The sequence below is a fragment of the Diaphorina citri genome, unplaced genomic scaffold (assembly GCF_000475195.1).
Source record: "Diaphorina citri unplaced genomic scaffold, Diaci psyllid genome assembly version 1.1 scaffold33, whole genome shotgun sequence".
Classification (NCBI taxonomy): Eukaryota; Metazoa; Arthropoda; class Insecta; order Hemiptera; family Psyllidae; genus Diaphorina; species Diaphorina citri.
The window spans coordinates 67,887-88,742 of NW_007377470.1; the positions used below are offsets into that span (position 1 = coordinate 67,887).

At 35.0% G+C, this 20,856-nt stretch overlaps 1 protein-coding gene across 1 annotated transcript in view; it reads right to left on the reverse strand.

Annotated features, from left to right (window-relative positions):
* Window positions 1-20,856, reverse strand: part of LOC103511475 (venom dipeptidyl peptidase 4-like) — a 56,709-nt gene that overhangs the window by 11,364 nt on the left and 24,489 nt on the right. Inside the window, exons 3-8 of the mRNA XM_026825176.1 lie at window positions 18,468-18,674; window positions 15,325-15,399; window positions 14,297-14,452; window positions 12,577-12,689; window positions 12,219-12,339; window positions 2,805-2,859 (exon numbers count right to left, since the gene is read on the reverse strand). Of these exons, the coding sequence (XP_026680977.1) occupies window positions 2,805-2,859; window positions 12,219-12,339; window positions 12,577-12,689; window positions 14,297-14,452; window positions 15,325-15,399; window positions 18,468-18,674 (727 nt within the window). The remainder of the gene's footprint in view (window positions 1-2,804; window positions 2,860-12,218; window positions 12,340-12,576; window positions 12,690-14,296; window positions 14,453-15,324; window positions 15,400-18,467; window positions 18,675-20,856) is intronic.

A 20,856-nucleotide genomic window follows, 5' to 3' on the forward strand; every position in this document is an offset into this window, starting at 1 on the left:
GGAAACGAAACGAAATTTGAAAAGGAAACGAAAGAGAACCGACGAATGCCTCTCTCAAATCACACAAATGTTTCCAATACACAAACGACTTGAAAGGTATTTTTCTGGTTTACCTTTTACCTTCGACTTATACCTATTTAACAATCTGAAAGGAATGTTCAAAGGTTTACCCATAAAAAACTCGGAAGAGAATGTTTCAATGAACAAAACAAGGAGGAAAGAGGGAGACGGATGGGAATTTACGTGGTGGAAGATGAGATACATAATTATTTCAAAAAGTATAGGAGGAGGAGGAGGAGAAAGAAGAGGAGAAGCTACTTGTAATGTTAATTAGGACGGGAAATTGTGGTTATTGTTACGGGTGTAAATTGTAATAGACTCCCCGATTTTAGGTCTACCTATAATCACAATCCCTATGTGCTTACGGGGAAAAGTCACAATTTTGCACACTTTCCAAGAAAAAGTACTACACCATTGCTCCCAACAATATTTTCATTTCAAAAAATAAACTACAACTTACGATTGTTACTTCAGGAAATCATCAATACCCGATTATGGTAAAACGGGTTTTCGGGTCTCTAAGTACCTAGGTATTTACCAAACTAAATTTCGCACCTATTTACTTACTTCAAAATTGTCAGTTGATCTTCAACATCAAATTGGCCCAGTTTGTATTGGATCTGCGATTCCATGTCCACGCCTTGGCCGAAACTGCCCCGACTGTCGACAATGGCCACAATGAAGTTTCTGTTGCTGACAAGGTAAGTGGCCCAATTTACGGACCACTCTTGCGTAACTGACTGAGTGCCTGGCTTGCCAGCTCTGGAAACATGGAGAGTTTTTCCTTTATTTATTCTTTTTTTTTTTTCAGATTATCAAACTGTTTAAGTAAAACGAATTGAAATTAGCTGATTTTATACGATATTAGAAAGAAGGGCCTATAATTTTAAGAGTGATTAAGTAGGACTAAAAAGTCCCTTTAACCCAGCGGCTATTAGGTACTCCAATACAATCCAGGATTGAATTCAATCCCGAGATAATCCCTGATAGTACCTAAGCTCCAGCCTGTGTTTTTGTCAAGCGAAGAAACTGTCTGTTTGGTGGGGAACTGTTGTAAAAAAAGGTTAAAAAAAAGGTTCTCACACATATAGCAGCAGAGGAAACACCAGATCGTCATAATCTCGGAAGTTGGAAGGTATCAGTAGCTTTACTTGAGTGGCGTAGCGTGGTCTAAATTCAAGTGTAGGGCGTGTTGAGCTCATGCACAGGTCTACCAAGTCCCATCAAAGTACATGCCATTAATATTTATGAGCACTAGAGTGAACTTTTGAGTTACTCAACCTGAAAGGAGAAAAAAAAAGTTTTTTTTTTTTAGCCGAATTTCTTTTTCAAATTTCATCAGGATAGGATTCCGCCAAAATTTAACTATTTTTGCAGGCGAAGATCAGTGCTCATTGATTGATTTAACTCTCAACTTGAGGATTTTATATCTATTTAACAATCTTTGTTACCTATCTGCATAGTTCTATTAGTTGTCATTGATGTCAATAAAATTTATACAATTTAGAAAATTGACACAAAAAACGTTCCTTCTGAAAGGATATATCCATTACAGTCGACGCCGACGGTGTAGGTACGTATTTAAAAATAAAATGTCTAGAAAAATAGGAAATTAGGAAAATAATTACCTCAAATATTTTCACGTGAGGAGCGGCCATTCTTCGGTACCTATTGGCCAGCTTCGTGTAATTGTTGAGGAAATTGATCCTTTGATTTGATACGGTGTCCACGATTACACAAACACAATAAGCACTGTTTAAGGACGTGAAATAAAAGCAGACATTTTGTACAAAGTATCTTCTTTCTCATTATTTTATTCTTCGTATTTCGAAAAAAGTTCATGAGTACCTAGGTATGTTTTCACCAATCAGTTGTTCATCAAGTTTTTAAACAAGCTCGAACTTTTCAAAATTTTGAGCGAAACATAATGAAGTTTGAAATTCTAATGAAAGTAGAGATTTTTATAGAATTAGGTAAAAATAGGTAGTCTTAAATATCATCTATTGTTTTAAAACACACCCATTTTAACCGTCCGTCGTCCGTTCGAAAAGAGAGTTGTTTTTCACATAATCCAATCACTAGAGTTAGAATGAACCATGTACCAAATGCATAAGACCTTGTTTATGTTTGGACTTCGGGAGTAAAGGGACTTTTCAGTCTCATTCTGGCGGTATAAATAGGGTATATTCTACTCCCTTGCTGTCAGTAAAAAAAAAGATTTAGCTAACAAACTTACCCTGATAGAGCCAGTCTGGAACTCCATTGCTGACTACTTCGGATCCCGTGTTACTCAGTCTATAAATATTCTACTCCCTTGCTGTCAGTAAAAAAAGGATTTAGCTAACAAACTTACCCTGATAGAGCCAGTCTGGAACTCCATTGCTGACTACTTCGGATCCCGTGTTACTCAGTCTATAAATATCCTGCAGGGTAGCACTTGGCGAATAGTATACGTCCCTGTTGTAGACGAACGCCAGGGCATTATCAACAGGCGCCCAAGAAATGTGCTGCAAATATGGGGCCTCATGATCGTTGATATTTTGCTGCTTCTCTGCCCTGATTGGCAGGCGACTCCTGAAAATGGTTCGTTTTTGGTTGAGGATCGTTTAAATTAGGAAATATATGTTGCTGTGAGGACTCACCCAACCTCGGGAGACAATCTTTTCCGAGTAGGACTGAAATGGAAACGGGATAGGTATAACTTAACCCAATGACGATGACGCCGGAATTAATTATTTCACAAGCTATGTTGCTGTGAGGACTCACCCAACCTCGGGAGGCAATCTTTTCCGAGTAGGACTGAAATGGAAACGGGATAGGTATAACTTAACCCAATGACGATGACGCCGGAATTAATTATTTCACAAGAGCCCAAGAAATGTGCTGCAGATATGGGGCCTCATGATCATTGATATTTTGCTGCTTCTCTGCCCTGATTGGCAGGCGACTCCTGAAAATGGTTCGTTTTTGGTTGAGGATCGTTTAAATTAGGAAATTTTAATTGAAAATTGACTGCCCTAAATGATGACCTGAATAGGTTTCATCGTTTTCATGGTTCAAATAAAAACTAGACCCATAAAATATGAGATACTTTACATATGTAGGTTTATTTAAATAATAAAAAATCATATTAATAATAATAATTTAAAATCGAAAAAAAAACAGGCATCAAAAAATGGCTGGTCAAAACTATGTAACTAGGTACATTAAAAATCACCATATTTGATTTTTTTTTATTGATATATGGAAAATTACCTAAATGAGTCATGACAGGGGTAAAAAGAGACGAAATGTTTCCTGTAATATACATACTGCGTGCTGAGGCCAGGAATTATTCTATTTCTAACATAGGTAGTTTTGTGGCACTATTGCTGGGGTTTACCAACTCGGTATTAGGATAAAACTGCCTCGGTGGTGTAGTGGTCTTGGCGCTCGCCTGGTAAACAGGAGGGCGTGGGTTCAATCCCAGCCGAGGTATGGAATTTTATCATCAATATAATTTGAGAATTTGACCACAATAATAGTAGTAGCCCACTGCTGGAGTAAAGGGACTTTTCAGTCCTATGCGAGCAGTATAAATAAGCACTATTATTATTATTGCTGAGGTTTACCAACTCGGTATCAGGATGAAACGAGGATTTCCTCAAAGCCAGGTCAACCTCGGATTAAACTCAATCTTGAAACAATCCAAGGTGGTAAAACTCGACCTAAATGTTACAGTTCCTAGGTACTGAAGTTCTGCTGTCTATCTTACCCTGTTTCTTCTTTTCCCTCCCTTCTGTTACGGTCTCTCTCCCTCCTTTTCTTTCTCTCTCCCTAGCTCTCTCTCTCTCAAGCCCATCACCCTCAGGAGTGCAATATCTTGAGAGTTTTATTATTATTTTCATCATTTGATAGGGTTGTTGTTTTTATTTGATCATTGAAAATAAACTTCAGTGAGAGATAGAGGGAAAGAGAAATTGTATAATAAATTTATTCGTGCATAAAAACCTACTCAATCATGGTAGAAAATTCGATGTAAGCATTGCAAAAGTTTGAAAATTTTCTAGCACATAAAAGTTAAATTTTCATTAAAAATATAAAAAAAGCTGAGAGATTGAGTGTTATGAGTGGAACCATCCATATTCATTATAACAGAGAGGTGAAAAGTACAGCTAAAACACATGTGTAGGTCCATGTTAAATTTTATGTTCTTGTCTCTCTATGTCGTAATTCAGTTTGAAAATAATTTAGGCTCAAAAAGGCAAATAAAAATGTAGGTAGTGAAAAACATTATCACGGCAAGGTGAAAATTACAGCATAAATAACAGGGCCCAGAAGGGGGTTCAAAATGAGTGAGCAAAATCGTAAAATAATGCTCACTCTCTGTCTATTATTTTCAGCATTGAAAAACTATTTATCTCTCTCGGAAAGGTTTTATAGGATGCGAATAATAAGCTTAAAGGATTAACTATAAAACGGGGCTTTTTTTCGCTTATTTCCGAGTCTATTAAAAAAAACTTCATCACCCTACCATAATGGAATTTTTGCAAGTGCAGTTATTATTATTATTAGTCAGCTTTTTTTTTTTAGCTTTTCTAGTTTTGTGTTTGTTTATTATCCCCATCTCTCTCTCTCTCTCTCTCTCTCTTTACATGCATATTTATTTAAATTTTGGCATTGACCCAATTTCTATATATGTAAATTGCTGTATTGTGACGCACTTGTTCGTACCATGGCACCCTTCTGGTGTCATTTTCTGGAACTCTGTAAGGGCTTTTTCCAATAGCCCATCAATTTGTTTGTCTCCCTTTGTCAGTATAAAGACAAATTTCGCTCATTTTAAACCGTACCTACTTGAAAAAAATTACGGACAAAACTGACCAGCAAAAATTTCAGCCGATTACATTACTTTAGGCGAGGAAAGTAAAAATGGTTTTCTTCATCTTCGCCTTTTCCCTTGTTCATTTAGCCTAAAAGAGTATCTAGCCTTACTCTTTCACTTAAGGTTATTTTGTACTTTTCAATTTTCTCTATGCAGGTACCTACCTAGTTACCTACATACTTGCGTATATTATGAAATTTCCCTATCACAAAACAACCTAATAAGAGTCCCTCGAAAGAGTTATTTTCCAGCTTTGGGACGTGAAAACTTTCATAATATGCAAAGTGTAAACCAGCCTCACGTGTTCATTATTGTACAAAGTGGATCACCACAAGATAAATGGAATGTTTAGATTGTTTAGCCTATAATTTCTCGCTAACAAAAGGTAACATTATGTCATCCTCGCGAGGCTGAGCGGAATTTGATATATTTCGCCTGCAACAAGTGGCTGTATCTCTACCGCGGTAGGTAAATATACTAACTACCCAGGTATTGAAATTCTACTAAAACAGGCCGTAATGTGAAAAAATACCCCTGTAGAATAGAATTTACCTTGTTTATCCTGCCAGAATAGACTGGAAAATTCCTGTATTCCCGCAGTTTAAATAAGTTAAATATTCTAAATAAGTTCGTAGGTAAATGTTCCAAGAATTGTACACTGCTAAAACAGGCCGTAATGTGAAAAAATACCCCTGTAGAATAGAATTTACCTTGTTTATCCTGCCAGAATAAGACTGGAAAATTCCTGTATTCCCGCAGTTTAAATAAGTTAAATATTCTAAATAAGTTCGTAGGTAAATGTTCCAAGAATTGTACACTTGTACAGCCTTCATTTTATCATAAAGTATTTATTTAGATATTAAATTTAAAAAGATAAAAAGAACCTTATAGTTACCTAATCCTACATAAAGTAGGTACCTACCTACCTGTTGTAGTTAGGTATGTAGGTACTATGAAATTGGGAACAAAAAAGTACAATGTAAGTTATGTAAGACTTCGGTTAAACTGCGGGAATAAAGGACAATTCACTCCTATTCCTGAAGGATAAACAAGGTGTAGTCTATTTACATTTTTAGGGCAAAATTTGGGAATACCTACCTACGAATTCTATTCCATTTCTATAGAAAAGGAAAACTCTATTGTATTCCAAAATCCACACAAATGTTCCCCTCGATTGTATTTGAAAATATTTGGTTTTATCAAATGTACAATATTCATAATGCTATGTTTTATTAAAAATAATAATATTCCATTCCCATTGTGTTCGTATTTTTGGAGGAGGAGGGAGCGAAAGCTAATTTGAGGAAGTATGGTAAGAATAGGAAGAGGTAGAAGGGGGACAAGAAGAGGGGGCGAAAGAAACCCATCCAGAGAAAGAGAGAAAAAATGGGAGAAAACAATTTTCCTTCTTCTCCTCCTCTCATTCCACCCCGCTTTTTTCTGGAGAAAGGTCAAACAAGTTGTTTAAGCCTCAGGACAAGGAATTATTTTCGAGAGAAGGATTACTGAGCTTCAAGCCCATGAAAAGTGTCCTTTTTTTGGGAAGGGGGATGGTTGTCAGGTATTTCACCTGACTTCTCAATAACATGGATAGGGAAGGATATCGAATTTTATGACAATGATGGATAATACACTCCATAATGAGCTTAGTTGCTTACTCCAAATACAAGCCAATCCCCGAAATGAATTGTTTTTTACCGCCGCGCCGCCATACATATCTTTCTCTTCCTCTCTTTTATTTTTCTTTCTCTCTTTCTCTTTTATTTCTCTCCTTCTCTTTCTCTTTTCCTTTCCATCATCTTCAACATACATAAATCTCTTCATCTGTCTTTGATCAGCTCTGACTTTGAAGTCTAAAGAATAAAAAACACCCTAAACAAAAAGGAAAACTAAAAAAAGCTTTTCCAATAAATAAATCAAAACGATATTTTTCACTCAAATTTGTTATCCTCAGAAAATCCAAACTTCAAATCAGTCTAAGGTTACGGGAGGTATTATGAATAAATAAAAGAACCTATTTAACCTATTGACTCCTTGAAAAATTTCAACCATTAAAGTGGAGAAAAAATAACGAAAAAAACTCAAAGATGCTCGAGAAGAAAATAAATAATTCATATCGGATACTTACTGTGAGGATATTTTAAAGATGTAATACCTTGCTTCCCTTAAATTTGTATAAATCTGGAAAAAAAGAAAAAGTGAAAGTCGTCTTTAACAAGCTCTTATTAGAAATATTTATCAGGGAAATTGACGTTGCTCTAGACATGGGGTGAGGGGCATTCGTTAAATATTCGAACTTTTTATCTAATTTCAAGGATTTTTAAATAAATGGCATTTTTTTTTTTTTTTTTTTTTTTTAAATTTCCTCGTTCCTTTACTCCAGCAGTAGGCTACTTACTATTATTGCGGTCAAATTCTCAAATTATATTGAGGATAAAATTCCACACCTCGGCTGGGATTGAACCCACGCCCTTCTGTTTACCAGGCGAGCGCCTTGACCACTACACCACCGAGGCAGGGTGGTAAAGGTACTTTTCAATCCTTTATCCCAGTACCCTAAGAGGATTAGCAATCGGTTATTTTCCTAGCTCTGCTTTGTATATTTCCTACGAATTTATTTTATTCCATTCTATTTCGTAGCTTTATAAAGAGTCTTAATATTATTCTATTCTATTCCGTTTTATTCTACATATTTCATTCTGATCTTTTCCTTCTTTCGTTACGTTCTTTTCTATTTTATTGTGTTCTATTCACAGGACTCTTTATATGTAAGTGCATCTCACAAAACGCAAATGTGCTCATACAATATTTTCAATGGTTACTTGATCCTTCGACACAGCTGTTAAATTTTCTTTGTACAACGCGTCTTACATAAGAACCTCTTTCACGAAAATCTCAATACATTGGTACGAGGCAAATTTAATAAAAAAAAAGTGAAAGCTCGAGTAACGTTGTAATACCTGATAACATTAGAGTTTTCAGACCTCAGACCTATCTCTTATTTATTCTTTTCATCTTGCGTTGAATAAGGTTATACTTTCATTGTGGTTGTATCGTGGGGCACACAGGGCTTACAAAATATGAGAAGACGAAAGCAGAGAAAAAGAAAAATAGGTTATCTGAAGTTAAAAAAAAAGAGGAGCAAAGTCAATTATATTTGCTTCAGTGAATCTCGTGTAGAAGACGTAGGTACGTTCATTTTGGAGCTTAGACTTTTGCAACCCTATGCCTCCCGAGCCGTCATGAACACAATGGAATAAAAAATAGCTTGTTTATCTTCCTGGAATAGAATTCAAAAGTCCCTTCATCCCCAGTCTAAGAGAGAGAGAGAAAAAGAGAGAGAGGAACGGAGGGAGAGAGAGAGAGAGAGAGAGAGAGAGAGAGAGAGAGAGAGAGAGAGAGAGAAAAAAAGAGAGAGTAAGAGGAAGAGGATTTAAAGGGGTAAATAAATATAATGAGTAAATGTTTACAAAGACATGAGTACCTAGATGTAAAATTTTAAATTACCATTAAGAAAAACCCAACAATGAATTTATACTCTACCCGTAGTTACTTCAAAAACTACAAATATGTATACCAAAAAATTCAAACATATTGCCGATGTAAAACAGAAGATTCGTATTAGCAACAGGTGACTGAAAGAAAAGCTACCTTTAAATAATATTTTATTTTCAACAGAAATTGGGCTGAAAGGAAAAGACCCAACATTTTACTGAACAAGCAATAAAGAAACTATCAAGGCATTTCACTTCAACACTGAGCCAAGTAAAACTAGTGGAGGTGACGTTTTTACCAGAGTGACGTTTTAGAAATGTCGGGTTTCCAAAAATTCAACCCTTCAGTGTTTATTTTTGTCTTTTTGTTTACCGAAGCTCTCAACAACCTAAAATACCGATCAATGTTTACCCAACCTCAATGCTTGCCTCATTATTCCTAAATTTATGGGAATAAATTTATGATTCCAACGAATAGGTCTCATTAGAATGCCGTAGAGAATTCGTTCTCCTCCTAAATTTTGAAGCTTTTCTCATAGGTATTTTTCGCCTAAACGTGTAGGCATTATGATGTTTCCAGAATTGAGAATTCCAATCAAGAACTACGTATTTCCCTTATTATATTTTATTCTCTGCAGGTACCTATGTATGTTTTCTCTTTTCCGCGAAACATGGATTCCTCTCTACACGAGCCATTCAACAGCTTGGATATGTTGCTGGTTATTAATAAATTTCCTGTCATAATATAAAATATCTCAGAAGAGTGAACTAGACCTGAAAATCAACATTGACTGTAACAAGTGTAACAATGTAACATACAAGCAACTGGGTATGGGATAATTTGAAAAGTGAACGAGGCATCTCCACTAATATTTTATTTGTTGCGTATTGCATACTCATTCAATAACACGGCATTCATACAAATATGACACCCGAGATTTGATTTGACAAGCAAATGAGGGCTTTTGAACACAATTTCCTCATAAATGATGTATTCGTATAGTTTCATGGTAGGTTTCACCCACGAATTAATTATAGATTCCACTAATTAGATATTTTCACAAAAAAGGCAATTTGTAGGTATTTAGATTTTTCAAATATTTTTAAACCTACTGACCTCATTGCAACATAAAATTGCCTGCACACGCACAACTTTTTGAGTAAATGTCCCAAATTCTTAGAATCTTCTTGTTATTGGAGTCTAAACAGCCAGAGGCAACCCAAATTTAATTAATTCCATACTAACTATGAACAGCGATACCTGTAGATAGGTACGTAGATATACCTACATATCAACTCTCTTATTGCATCATTTGTGGTAGATTTATTTTCTGCTATAGAAATATATATCTTTAAGCGAAATACAAACGCGTGTTCGAGCAAAACCCTCCCTATAGGCTAAAATATACAAACGTGCTGTTCTAGGCTTTAGACAAAATTTCATTTAGTTTGTCTGTTTGTATAAACTGAGCTCATTAAATAAATAAATCCCACAAAGGGATTTCCAGAAGTCGTTGTAGATAAATATTCATGCAGATAAGAACCCAATTCAGCAAATTTACAAACTGACCCACAGTAAAAGTGGAAAACAAACGACCTCATTATTATTTTTCGTAAATTTACAATACTTTGTCACAAGAAAAATCACTACCCTTGACTTGTAGTTTGCACAACATGGTACAATATCCGCAGTTAAGTTTGATAGATTGGTTAATGTATGTGAAGGAGAAAGAGGAATATGTAATGTATGTTTTGTTTCCCTATGTATCTACGTAATTATGTTCATGTAACATGTATTTACATACGTATACGTAGTACTTCTATGTAAAATGTGTGTTATTACAGATCTTTTTTTAATACCTACTCGTACTTTTTACAACAATCTTGAGAAATGTTGTCAACTTTTTCACTTTTTTGTCCACGAACGTTTTTGATGGATAGCTCCCTAATCTTATGCCCTTTTACAAACTAGAAGATCAATGACCAGTTAGATGTCCTTCAGAAAGAATTTCGCAAATTCCTTTATTCCATCATTGCACCTTTTCATCCTATTGAAGAAACCACCTCAAATTCGGTAACACAGAAATGAAAATGTCGTTAGTGAGATCTATTACTAAGAGAGAGGGAGAGAGAGATAATTATCTTCCCTCTTTCTCCAGAAGACAAACTCCATTTCTTTGAATTGTATCCCGTCAGCAAACTGTCTCAAAGACAGGGTGTTCAAGATTTAATATACACCTTGTATAAGTGTGTTAATTATATTTACTTTTAATTCTATCACAAGAGTAGCAAGAAACCCTTTCAACCGCTAAAGTCATAGTAGGCTTTGAGTGTAACCCTCTTTGTGGTTGGGATTGCAACCAGCTCCTGGTTTGTCTTCATGACAGAGTATAGCTCGCAGAACATGATGTTACTGAAGGTGACCCGTCCTTTTACAAACCAGACACAACGTTATTTAACTTTAGTGACGTAAACTGTTGTAACAACAAGAGTAGCAAGAAACCTTTTCAACCGCTAAAGTCATAGTAGGCTTTGAGTGTAACCCTCTTTGTGGTTGGGATTGCATCCAGCTCCTGATTTGTCTTCATGACAGAGTATAGCCCGCAGAACATGATGTTACTGAAGGTGACCCGTCCTTTTACAAACCAGACACAACGTTATTTAACTTTAGTGACGTAAACTGTTGTAACTTCGCGCTGCCGGAAAAATGTCTATTTAGCAATCTTATTGATAGGGATCTCCGTCGCTTAGAACACACAAAGAAGAGGTCCCCTGTTTTGGATCTAACTAGGGTTACTACTGATTTATAAAGCATGATTTGGGGTTTAAAATTTGCATAATTTAGAGTTCAACACAATATGTCACGTTGATTCAAGTCTTTCGGTCCTTTGTAAAAATCTAAATTTAAATTGGTCTCTTCGGTATTCAGATCTCAAAGGGAAAGCAAACAAGCTTCAATTGTGTGGAAAACATCTCATTTTTGCTGTCTCTGAAAGAATTCTCAATGTTTGTCATCCATCCAGTATGCAAACACGTAGATTGCTTTGTCATTACCTTCTACTCCAAGATCTGTGCATCTCCAGGGGAAGCGCTTCTGTAATTCCGCCGAGCTAATGGGACTGCATGTCCTACTTCGACAGTCTCAATAAAGCACGATGCAATAATAGCTTCTATTGTTGTGGACCCGGTAAAGGAAAAGACTCGAGGGATATTCCGAGAGCTTTTTTTTATATGGGAGAGCTGGTTTTGTGTACGGAAGAACGTTTCCAACGGGAAGTGTAGGGGAGAGCTTGTTTATGGGAAAGAGAGCTTATAGAGAGAGAGAGCTAAGGTAAATACGAAGAGAATGATACGAGGGGGAGAGAGGGGAAAAAAACATCAGAGGAAAGAGAGAAACTTATACAGAGGGAACAAGCTGGGCCCGTCCCTCCGGGATTTTTTAGCCCGTACTTTATTCGATCGTGATTAAAGAAAATCAGTACCTATGTACCTACCTAATTTGTTTAATATTCAGTTTATTATCATTCTTGATTTGATTTTGAGTCAGTTGAATAACTTTTTTTTTATGTTTGTGTTGTATTTCATCTGCACAAACGGTCATACTACGAGTTCCCTGCCATACTAAGCCCAGGTTTTACACGTTCTCGCAACCCGGGTTGCCTCGAGTTGGTTAGTTCCAAAAGGACTCGTTGAACCCACAGCGCTAGTGTCGGGGTTTACTCTCCAACCCCTTGTTACTTCCTCAAATCCTCATTTTAAAAGTACAACGAGGGGAAAAAAATAAAAAATAAGAGCCTTACGTCTATACAGTCTCCTTTGTTTGTATCACAAATTGAAATCGAGAACTCGCTGTGTTTTCTATTCAACCAAATAACAGCGAACCTCTTCCTTGCAAATGCTACTCCTACTAGATAAGGTTCCCTGAAACATATAAAATTTAAGTAAGAACATAGGCACATAGGTACTTATACCTAGCTAATTGTAGATGCCCTAGGAAATAATTGCGTTACAAGGTACTTTAGACCCTATGACACCCACATTTGGAAATTAGCAATTTAACTTAGAATATTTTTACTGTTTCAATAGCTGAAAAAGAAATTTAAAGAAAATGCCTACGAGTAGTTTAAATCTAATAGTTTTCAAAATGTAGCTACTTACCCATCACCCAACATTGTCCTCGGAAGAGGAACAGGTCTAGGCGAAATGCTGTTCTGACTGAGATTTTCTAAACTAACCAACCACACTGACACTTCTGGGTTCGGAGTGTTGGGCTGAAATATAAAAAGAGAATTTAGTTAAAAAAAAGAAGACAAATTGAATATTTCCCCATAAAATTCAATTATATTTTTATAACTTTTTGTCTCGCCATCTACACTCGGAGGCATGGAAATTTGATATTTCAATCTATCGGATAAATTTATTTCACTGTTTTCAAAGGACTTCTAAAAGTTTTCTCATGCGAACTGAAAGCTAAAATTGCTGTCTCGAAACAAAAAAATGATGTATTCGATTGTTTTTTCCGTTTCAATATTATTTGATTAATTTATTTCCTGCTATAACTAAAAAAATCTTTTTCTTTTTGTTATCTGTTTCCATTGGAAAACTGGGCAGATAATTAAAAAGTTACTGTCAACTATACCTTTTTTTATCCTGTTGTGTGTATAATTCGATATCACTAATCTTTAGATTTATTGTTACACTTTTTCTTCTGCTGTCCATAAAAATTCATTTTAATCAAAGACTTTATGTTACCAAAAGCAATCAGTATAAAGTAGCGCCTACATTATGGTCAATATTGATCAAAATAGTTTGAAAAAACGTCCATAATAACTTTTTTCTACCAAAATCCTTTGATCTCGGTTCATTTAGGCATACGGGCCCCAATCGATGTCAATCAAATTCTGTCGTTGTAGATTGTAGATCCATCTTTAAAGCCATCGTGTCATTTCTCTGCAATTTCTTTTGATACCACCCTTACCACCTATAAGTTGTTCCTACAGAGAATATGCCAAAGAACCAAAATTTGTTCTCAAATGAACAGCGTTAAGAAGAAAAGAAACATCGAAAAGGGAATTGACTTACACCCATATTTATGAACAAAATGCTGGCTCTTAAGTTCGTGCTAAGCATAGTCTCAAGGCATTTGATTGGTCAATTTTGACTTGAGACTGATCTAAGAACGATCATTCTTGTTCATAAATACGAGTGTCATTGATGTTTTTTTTTCTGCCTAATGTTATCCAATGAAACTTACCTAGACATTCAACTACGTAATATTTGGGACATGGTGTCGCCAGACTAAAGTGAGCTCGGACGAACAGGCAGCAGTTGGTTTTGACAGGCCAAGAGTCCCATTGATATAAGGTGACATTTGTAGAGTTCAGTTTTATGGTGGGTATGCTTGTTTGTTTTTATTAAAGGCATTGTTTGTTTTTTTAAAGGTCTTTTCTTCTTCTATAAATCTACCTATAATATCACGTCATAATTTTTGAGAAGAGTGAAGTTTTTTTTTACGGAATGCCGGTCTGTAGACGGAATTTGCAGTGATCACGACACGAAATATGTAGTTATCTACCTCTGTAAATAATAATAATACGTTTCTGATGAGGTGAGGGTAGCTCTCCTTACCTTGGGGTAAGATACACTTTGAATCTCAGGATACTGAACTTTGCCGCTGTACACAGGATACCGCATAACTCCCACATTGGTATCATTAAAACTTGCGTACACCAGATGTTTCCCGTCCTTGGAAAACCTTTACGGAATGCCGGTCTCTAGACGGAATTTGCAGTGATCACGACACGAAATATGTAGTTATCTACCTCTGTAAAAAATAATAATAATACGTTTCTTATGAGGTGAGGGTAGCTCTCCTTACCTTGGGGTAAGATACACTTTGAATCTCAGGATACTGGACCTTGCCGCTGTACACAGGATACCGCATAACTCCCACATTGGTATCATTAAAACTTGCGTACACCAGATGTTTCCCGTCCTTGGAAAACCAAATACATTTCTCAGACTTGAAAATTTCCTCTGGAAACGAAACGAGAGAGGAAAAACAAGGAAAACAATTAACAGATCAGGTTACAAGTCTGGTCGGAATTTAGGTTAAGGGTCCATTATTCGAGAATTTTTTTTCGCAACATCTTTTTAACACCCGAGCTTAAACTGGGTGATGAGTGGTTAATGTTGTTACTTTCGACTTGCAATTCTTTTTTAAGTACTGAAATACACAATACACGATTACACAAACACAATAAGCACTGTTTAAGGACGTGAAATAAAAGCAGACATTTTGTACAAAGTATCTTCTTTCTCATTATTTTATTCTTCGTATTTTGCAAAAAGTTCATGAGTACCTATGTTTTCACCAATCAGTTGTTCATCAAGTTTTTAAACAAGCTCGAACTTTTCAAAATTTTGAGCGAAACATAATAAAGTTTGAAATTCTAATGAAAGTAGAGATTTTTATAGAATTAGGTAAAAATAGGTAGTCTTAAATATCATTTATTGTTTTAAAACACACCCATTTAAACCGTCCGTCGTCCGTTCGAAAAGAGAGTTGTTTTTCACATAATCCAATAACTATAGTTAGAATGAACCATGTACCAAATGCATAAGACCTTGTTTATGTTTGGACTTCGGGAGTAAAGGGACTTTTCAGTCTCATTCTGGCGTTCCCACATAATTATTTCCTTGAGAGCTTCCTGAGAATTTCTTTCATACATAAATTATAACTTTATACATAAAACATTATGGCAGAAGAAAAAGCCCAGTTTTTTCATCCCTTCACAAGAGTCATTCCGAATTATACCCATTCCGAATGTTTTACGTGATGTATTAGGATAGAAATGAGATCTTAAATATCATTTAACTAATTAAATATTCCAAAAGAGTACTTACTCGTTTCACATCAGTTGCTAATATTACATATTTAATATCACTAGAAATTGAAAATTCTACAGCATTCAATTGTCTCTGGAACATAGAAACAAAAAGCACGGAACTTTTAATAAGAAAGAAGTAAAAAAGAACAATAAAAACTAGAAAAAGAATACCTAAAAGGGAAGGAAAAGAAGGAGGAGTCTAAGAAGAAGAATAAAGAGGACCGTAAAGAGAAAGAAGAAGAGGAATGAGAAGAAGGAAGGAGAAGAAGAAGAAGAAGAAGGGCAGAAGGAGGAGGAGTAAGAGGAGGAAAAGGTATAAAAAATTAACCCCTCGGGAGTTTGGGTCTTTGGACCTAAAGATAATTTCATAAGCTCGTGATTGTAAAAATGATTCTATTCCCAACCGTCCTCTTCCTGTTTTACGGGACTTCATGTCCCATTTTAAAACCCCTCTGCTCTATATTATTTTTACGTTTCCTGAAATCCTCCCTTCTTCCTACCCTTTCACACTTCCCTTACATACCCGCCTTTCTATTAAACTTTTATCCCAACATTCTCTTCCTTTACCTCTCCGTTTTGGTACTAATTGTCTCACGCTAATGTCAAATGTCTTTTTCCTTCTAGAACGGCCTGTCACCTGAAATACGGGGTGTTCGGAGAAAAGTGGTAGGTGATTTCCTGGTTTCTGTTTGACCCTGTAGCCGCATTTTATTACTGTACCAAGAAAAAAGTTGTATGCGCAATAAAAGGAAGTAGTTATAGAGCTAAAAAAAGTTAAAGGAGCATAATTTTATGTACCTGAGTACATACCTTGGTACATTAATAAAACAAGACTTATGCAATTTACCCTAAGTAAAGGTATTGACAGGAAAAGTACCTATTAAAACTTATGCGATCATAGGCGGTTCTTGCCTAAATTTTTGGGGGGGCTTGATTTTGAAGGTACACCTTCAAAATTTTGATTTAGCTTTATGTAAAAAAACCACAGTTGATTTTTCTCAGATTATTATTATTATTATTTTTTTTTTTGCCTTTTTGCAACGTCAATTCAAGTTATAGGTAGGTACTGTACATACCACAGTTTATTTCCCAACAAGATTATTCACAAATAGTTGAAGTTAGTTTCGTACAATCTCATTAAAATCCTATTTTTTCCTCCCTGAACCTGACACATGACACCCATTTCTTTTTTTAGAACAACGACTTATTTTATGAGTTTTTTCTTTCACGTTTCAAGGGAAGTTTTTACTCTCAGACGTTCCAGGTATAAAAAAAAAGACGGGTAGAAATGCATTTCGAAATGACGCTTATCTTTTGATGGATCTGGTGTCTGACTAATCCAAAAATAAATTTATTCGGGTTCCATGTCATTCTGTTTGGATTTCACTTTTCTCGTATCCTAATAGATAAAAAAAAAATAACTACGATTTCGTGCTCGTATTTCAATGGATAGCTTTTTCCCAAAAAAGAAAATCTATGGTTTTAGCGAGATAAAACATGAAATTGTCATGGAAATAACTAATCTCTAACAAGCAATTTGTTTTCGCAGAATACATTGGAATAAAAGTTTTTCAAGCATAGACAGGAGGTATAGAAGACTATAAATTAGAATAACAACAAAATTGGCACAACACAAAACTTCTTGGGTACCTACATTTGTAAGAAAAATAAACAAAACTGTTGAAGAGAATTTAGAGTTTGGAAAAAAAACATTTTCCTCTGAAAATAAACTCTCTAAACATTTCTCAAAGACAGGAATATATGAGTAAGTCTTTTGTTTTCGAAAAAAGTTTGTTTTTTTCTTAGATTCTTACCTAAGCCGAAGAGTTCTGATAATGGAACAGGATTGTTAATATTTCAAAAACGTTTCTTCTTTTGAGTTCCAGTTAAATTTCAAATTTATGCCTACTTACTTGTTCTTATCATTAGGCAGCACGAATTTTTTTCATGCTTCTAAAGATTAGAATGTAGGTACGTGACAAGAATATTTTTGTCTAATTGTGGCTAATCCCGTTAATATCTAAGAAGGCTTGGTCTTTAGATTTTACGATTTTGTTGCTGATGCACAAAAAAGTAAAAAAAAAAAAAGAAATAGGCAAAAGTAGTGGATGTGGTAAAATTCCTGGATCAAAGTACTTCTAAGATAAAATAACTCGTAACTCATTTTCGCACACAACTTTTGCGAAACCCAGTATTTGAAAATCCCTGCCTCAGACAGCGACTTTTAGGATGGTAAAGGTCAATACATAATAATATTTTATGGCACTGTCAAAATTTAAACTTTTTTAAATGATACTTTCTTTTTAACAACCAAATAATAACATAAAAGCTCGTCTTGTCTTTTCATAAATTCTTTTCCGAAGCTCTATTTCTCCTTTTTCATCATTAAAACTGCATTTTGTACTTACTTTTAGGTACTCACCCATTTTTTTTTTCTTTTTTTTTTATTCTCAGAAGAAGACAGCAAAAATGAGATGCTTCCTTTTTCATTATTTCAAATTTATTTACGCTAGGTAGGAGTTTCAAAGAAAGACGTGCAAAGAAAATTTAAAACTTTTTCATTTGATGAAATCTTTGAAACCTGGCAGGCATCCTTTCATAGAGAAGTACCTACTCATTAAACGAATTCATATTTCTGCAAATAATCTTATTATTCCGAATTAAAATTTCTCTTTTCTCTTTGTGCTGAGGCGCAAATAAAACTCATCAACAAAGAGTAGGTACAATAAGTAGTGAGTATAATAAGTAGAAGTGGAGAGTATAATAAGTAGTCTCTTAACATCCAGGTGTTTTATTTTCGTCAAACATAGACTGTTTTAGCATAGGTACTTCAGCCCCAGTAGCTCAGAGGTAGAACGTTGGACTCGTAATCCAGTAGTTATTTCGAGGAGAGCATTTGTAAAAACTGCTTAATTAAACAAATTAATAGCTTTTATCTTAAGTATAGGTGATTTCAAAAGGACAGGTTTTAAAGTTCCCTGCCAATAAAGCTTCAAAAAGTACGAGTATACCTTATAAGTACTATACCTCGTAGATTTTCATTTTATTTATTTGAATATTTTTATTTTTTAAAAGGGATTTTTCTCAAGTGGAAGACTTCTAAATTACGTAAGCTCTTCCACTCAACCACCAATTCCAACAAGAGGGCTTACCTGAAACCCACGTCCCATTGAATGGCGCAGCATAGAAGTGATTTCCTGTAATGTGTTCGACAGAAAACTTGGAGCCCGGACTCCTCAGGCCGCTGAATGGAGGGGAGAGGAGAACTATGAAGAAAACTATGAGACTAAGCACACCGACAATGACCAACAACGCGATGCATATCCCGCGCCAGTTGCGTTCATTGGGAGCTATGGAGACGAGTTCCTGGAACATGGAAAAGGAAATAAATAAATAAAATAATTCAATTAATCATAAGTATAAAGAATTTGTGAATTTGATGGCTACACTTCGTGGAAACGGATACGGAAAGATGAAGAAGAAAAAAAAAATTGTGGCTACACTCTTCAGAGTAAAATTTTGCGTTATTTTTATTTCCTGCGAATCTTGGGTATTCTTCAATCTAACCTCTTAATAAACTCTCCTTGTTTCTTTAGTCTCTCCTAAATACATTTCATTACAAATTATTGGTTGGTCTGATGATGAGAATAAAGCTGAGGAAGCTTTATTAATGTACAGTTATAAAGAGATAAGTTGGAGATAGATAGAGAGAGAAAAGAGGGAGGGAGAGAGATATTCTTATTCCTTCGACAGAATTATTACCTACTTACCTCTATTAATTTTAATAATGCCTAATAACGGAGATTTACTACTTCTGAGGCTTGCCCAAAATCCCTGAAAACAGGGCATCATGTATCCAGGGACGTCTGGACATGCTCCTAAAGTTTCCACCTCTTCGAACTAACATTAATTTTCATAAGTCTAAATACTTTGTTCAATTAAAAAGTTATTTCGAAGTAACGAGAAATATGAAAGTTTTCAAATTCTTGAAGCCAATCAGTTGAGAGCTATAACGGCCTTGATAAACTAACAAGTGTGTAATTCAAATAGACAAGGCTGGAAAAAACTTGGAAATCAGCCTAAACTTTGTGAAGAAGGGAGAGCTGATGTTATCAAAAAAGTTTTCCATCAGTAGATTAATTAGACAAAATGAGTTTTTTTCCACTTTTTTTTTATAAAGGATAAATAAATAACCAAAGTCTCTTCATAAGGCGCTCTTAGAAAGGATATTTCTTTGAAACGTTGGATGCCCTTTATGATAAAGGTTATGAAGACATTTTGTCCCAAAGGCAAGAAAGCAGGCAATCAGATTATTGTTTTTCCTTGAAAATTGATTTGTCGTTCTTTTTTTTTTCTCTCATTTTCTCGATCTTGAGTAGTTTTTCGCTATTTTCCAGCTCGGCATTATATTTAATTGTTCTTGTCTATTTTTCCTTTTCAATTTTTTTTTCATTTCCCTTATTCGCTCTTTGCCGACTCTTCCTTCTTAATTTTCTCGATATATTTTTTTCTTCCTTCCTGTTTTTCTTTTTCTTCTTCTTTCCTATTTCGTATTAAGAACAGAAATGGTTTTATGCTTTATAAACTCTCAAAGCAATTATGGAAAAACGCTTATAAAAGCGTTTTCGTTTCCAATTTACTGCTAGATCGCATAGGATAGCATCTCAACTTGTTTTGCTGTAATTGTTATTTTATAATTGGGAATGCTAGTTCTGGGTAGATATGCCAAGTTGGCAAGCAAGGGTTTGGTGTGGATTCTCTTGGATAATAATTGAAAAAAAAAAAAAAAAATGCGTTTTCATCAAACTTGGAACATTCAAAAGTCGTATAAATGTTAACGATGTTATCCAGATTGTATAAACTTGCGTTTTCATCAAACTTGGAACATTCAAAAGTCGTATAAATGTTAACGATGTTATCCAGATTGTATAAACTTGTATGTTTTCTCTTTTCCGCGAAACATGGATTCCTCTCTACACGAGCCATTCAACAGCTTGGATATGTTGCTGGTTATTAATAAATTTCCTGTCATAATATAAAATATCTCAGAAGAGTGAACTAGACCTGAAAATCAACATTGACTGTAACAAGTGTAACAATGTAACATACAAGCAACTGGGTATGGGATAATTTGAAAAGTGAACGAGGCATCTCCACTAATATTTTATTTGTTGCGTATTGCATACTCATTCAATAACACGGCATTCATACAAATATGACACCCGAGATTTGATTTGACAAGCAAATGAGGGCTTTTGAACACAATGTAGGTATGGTCGCATTTCCTCATAAATGATGTATTCGTATAGTTTGATGGTAGGTTTCACCCACGAATTAATTATAGATTCCACTAATTAGATATTTTCACAAAAAAGGCAATTTGTAGGTATTTAGATTTTTCAAATATTTTTAAACCTACTGACCTCATTGCAACATAAAATTGCCTGCACACGCACAACTTTTTGAGTAAATGTCCCAAATTCTTAGAATCTTCTTGTTATTGGAGTCTAAACAGCCAGAGGCAACCCAAATTTAATTAATTCCATAC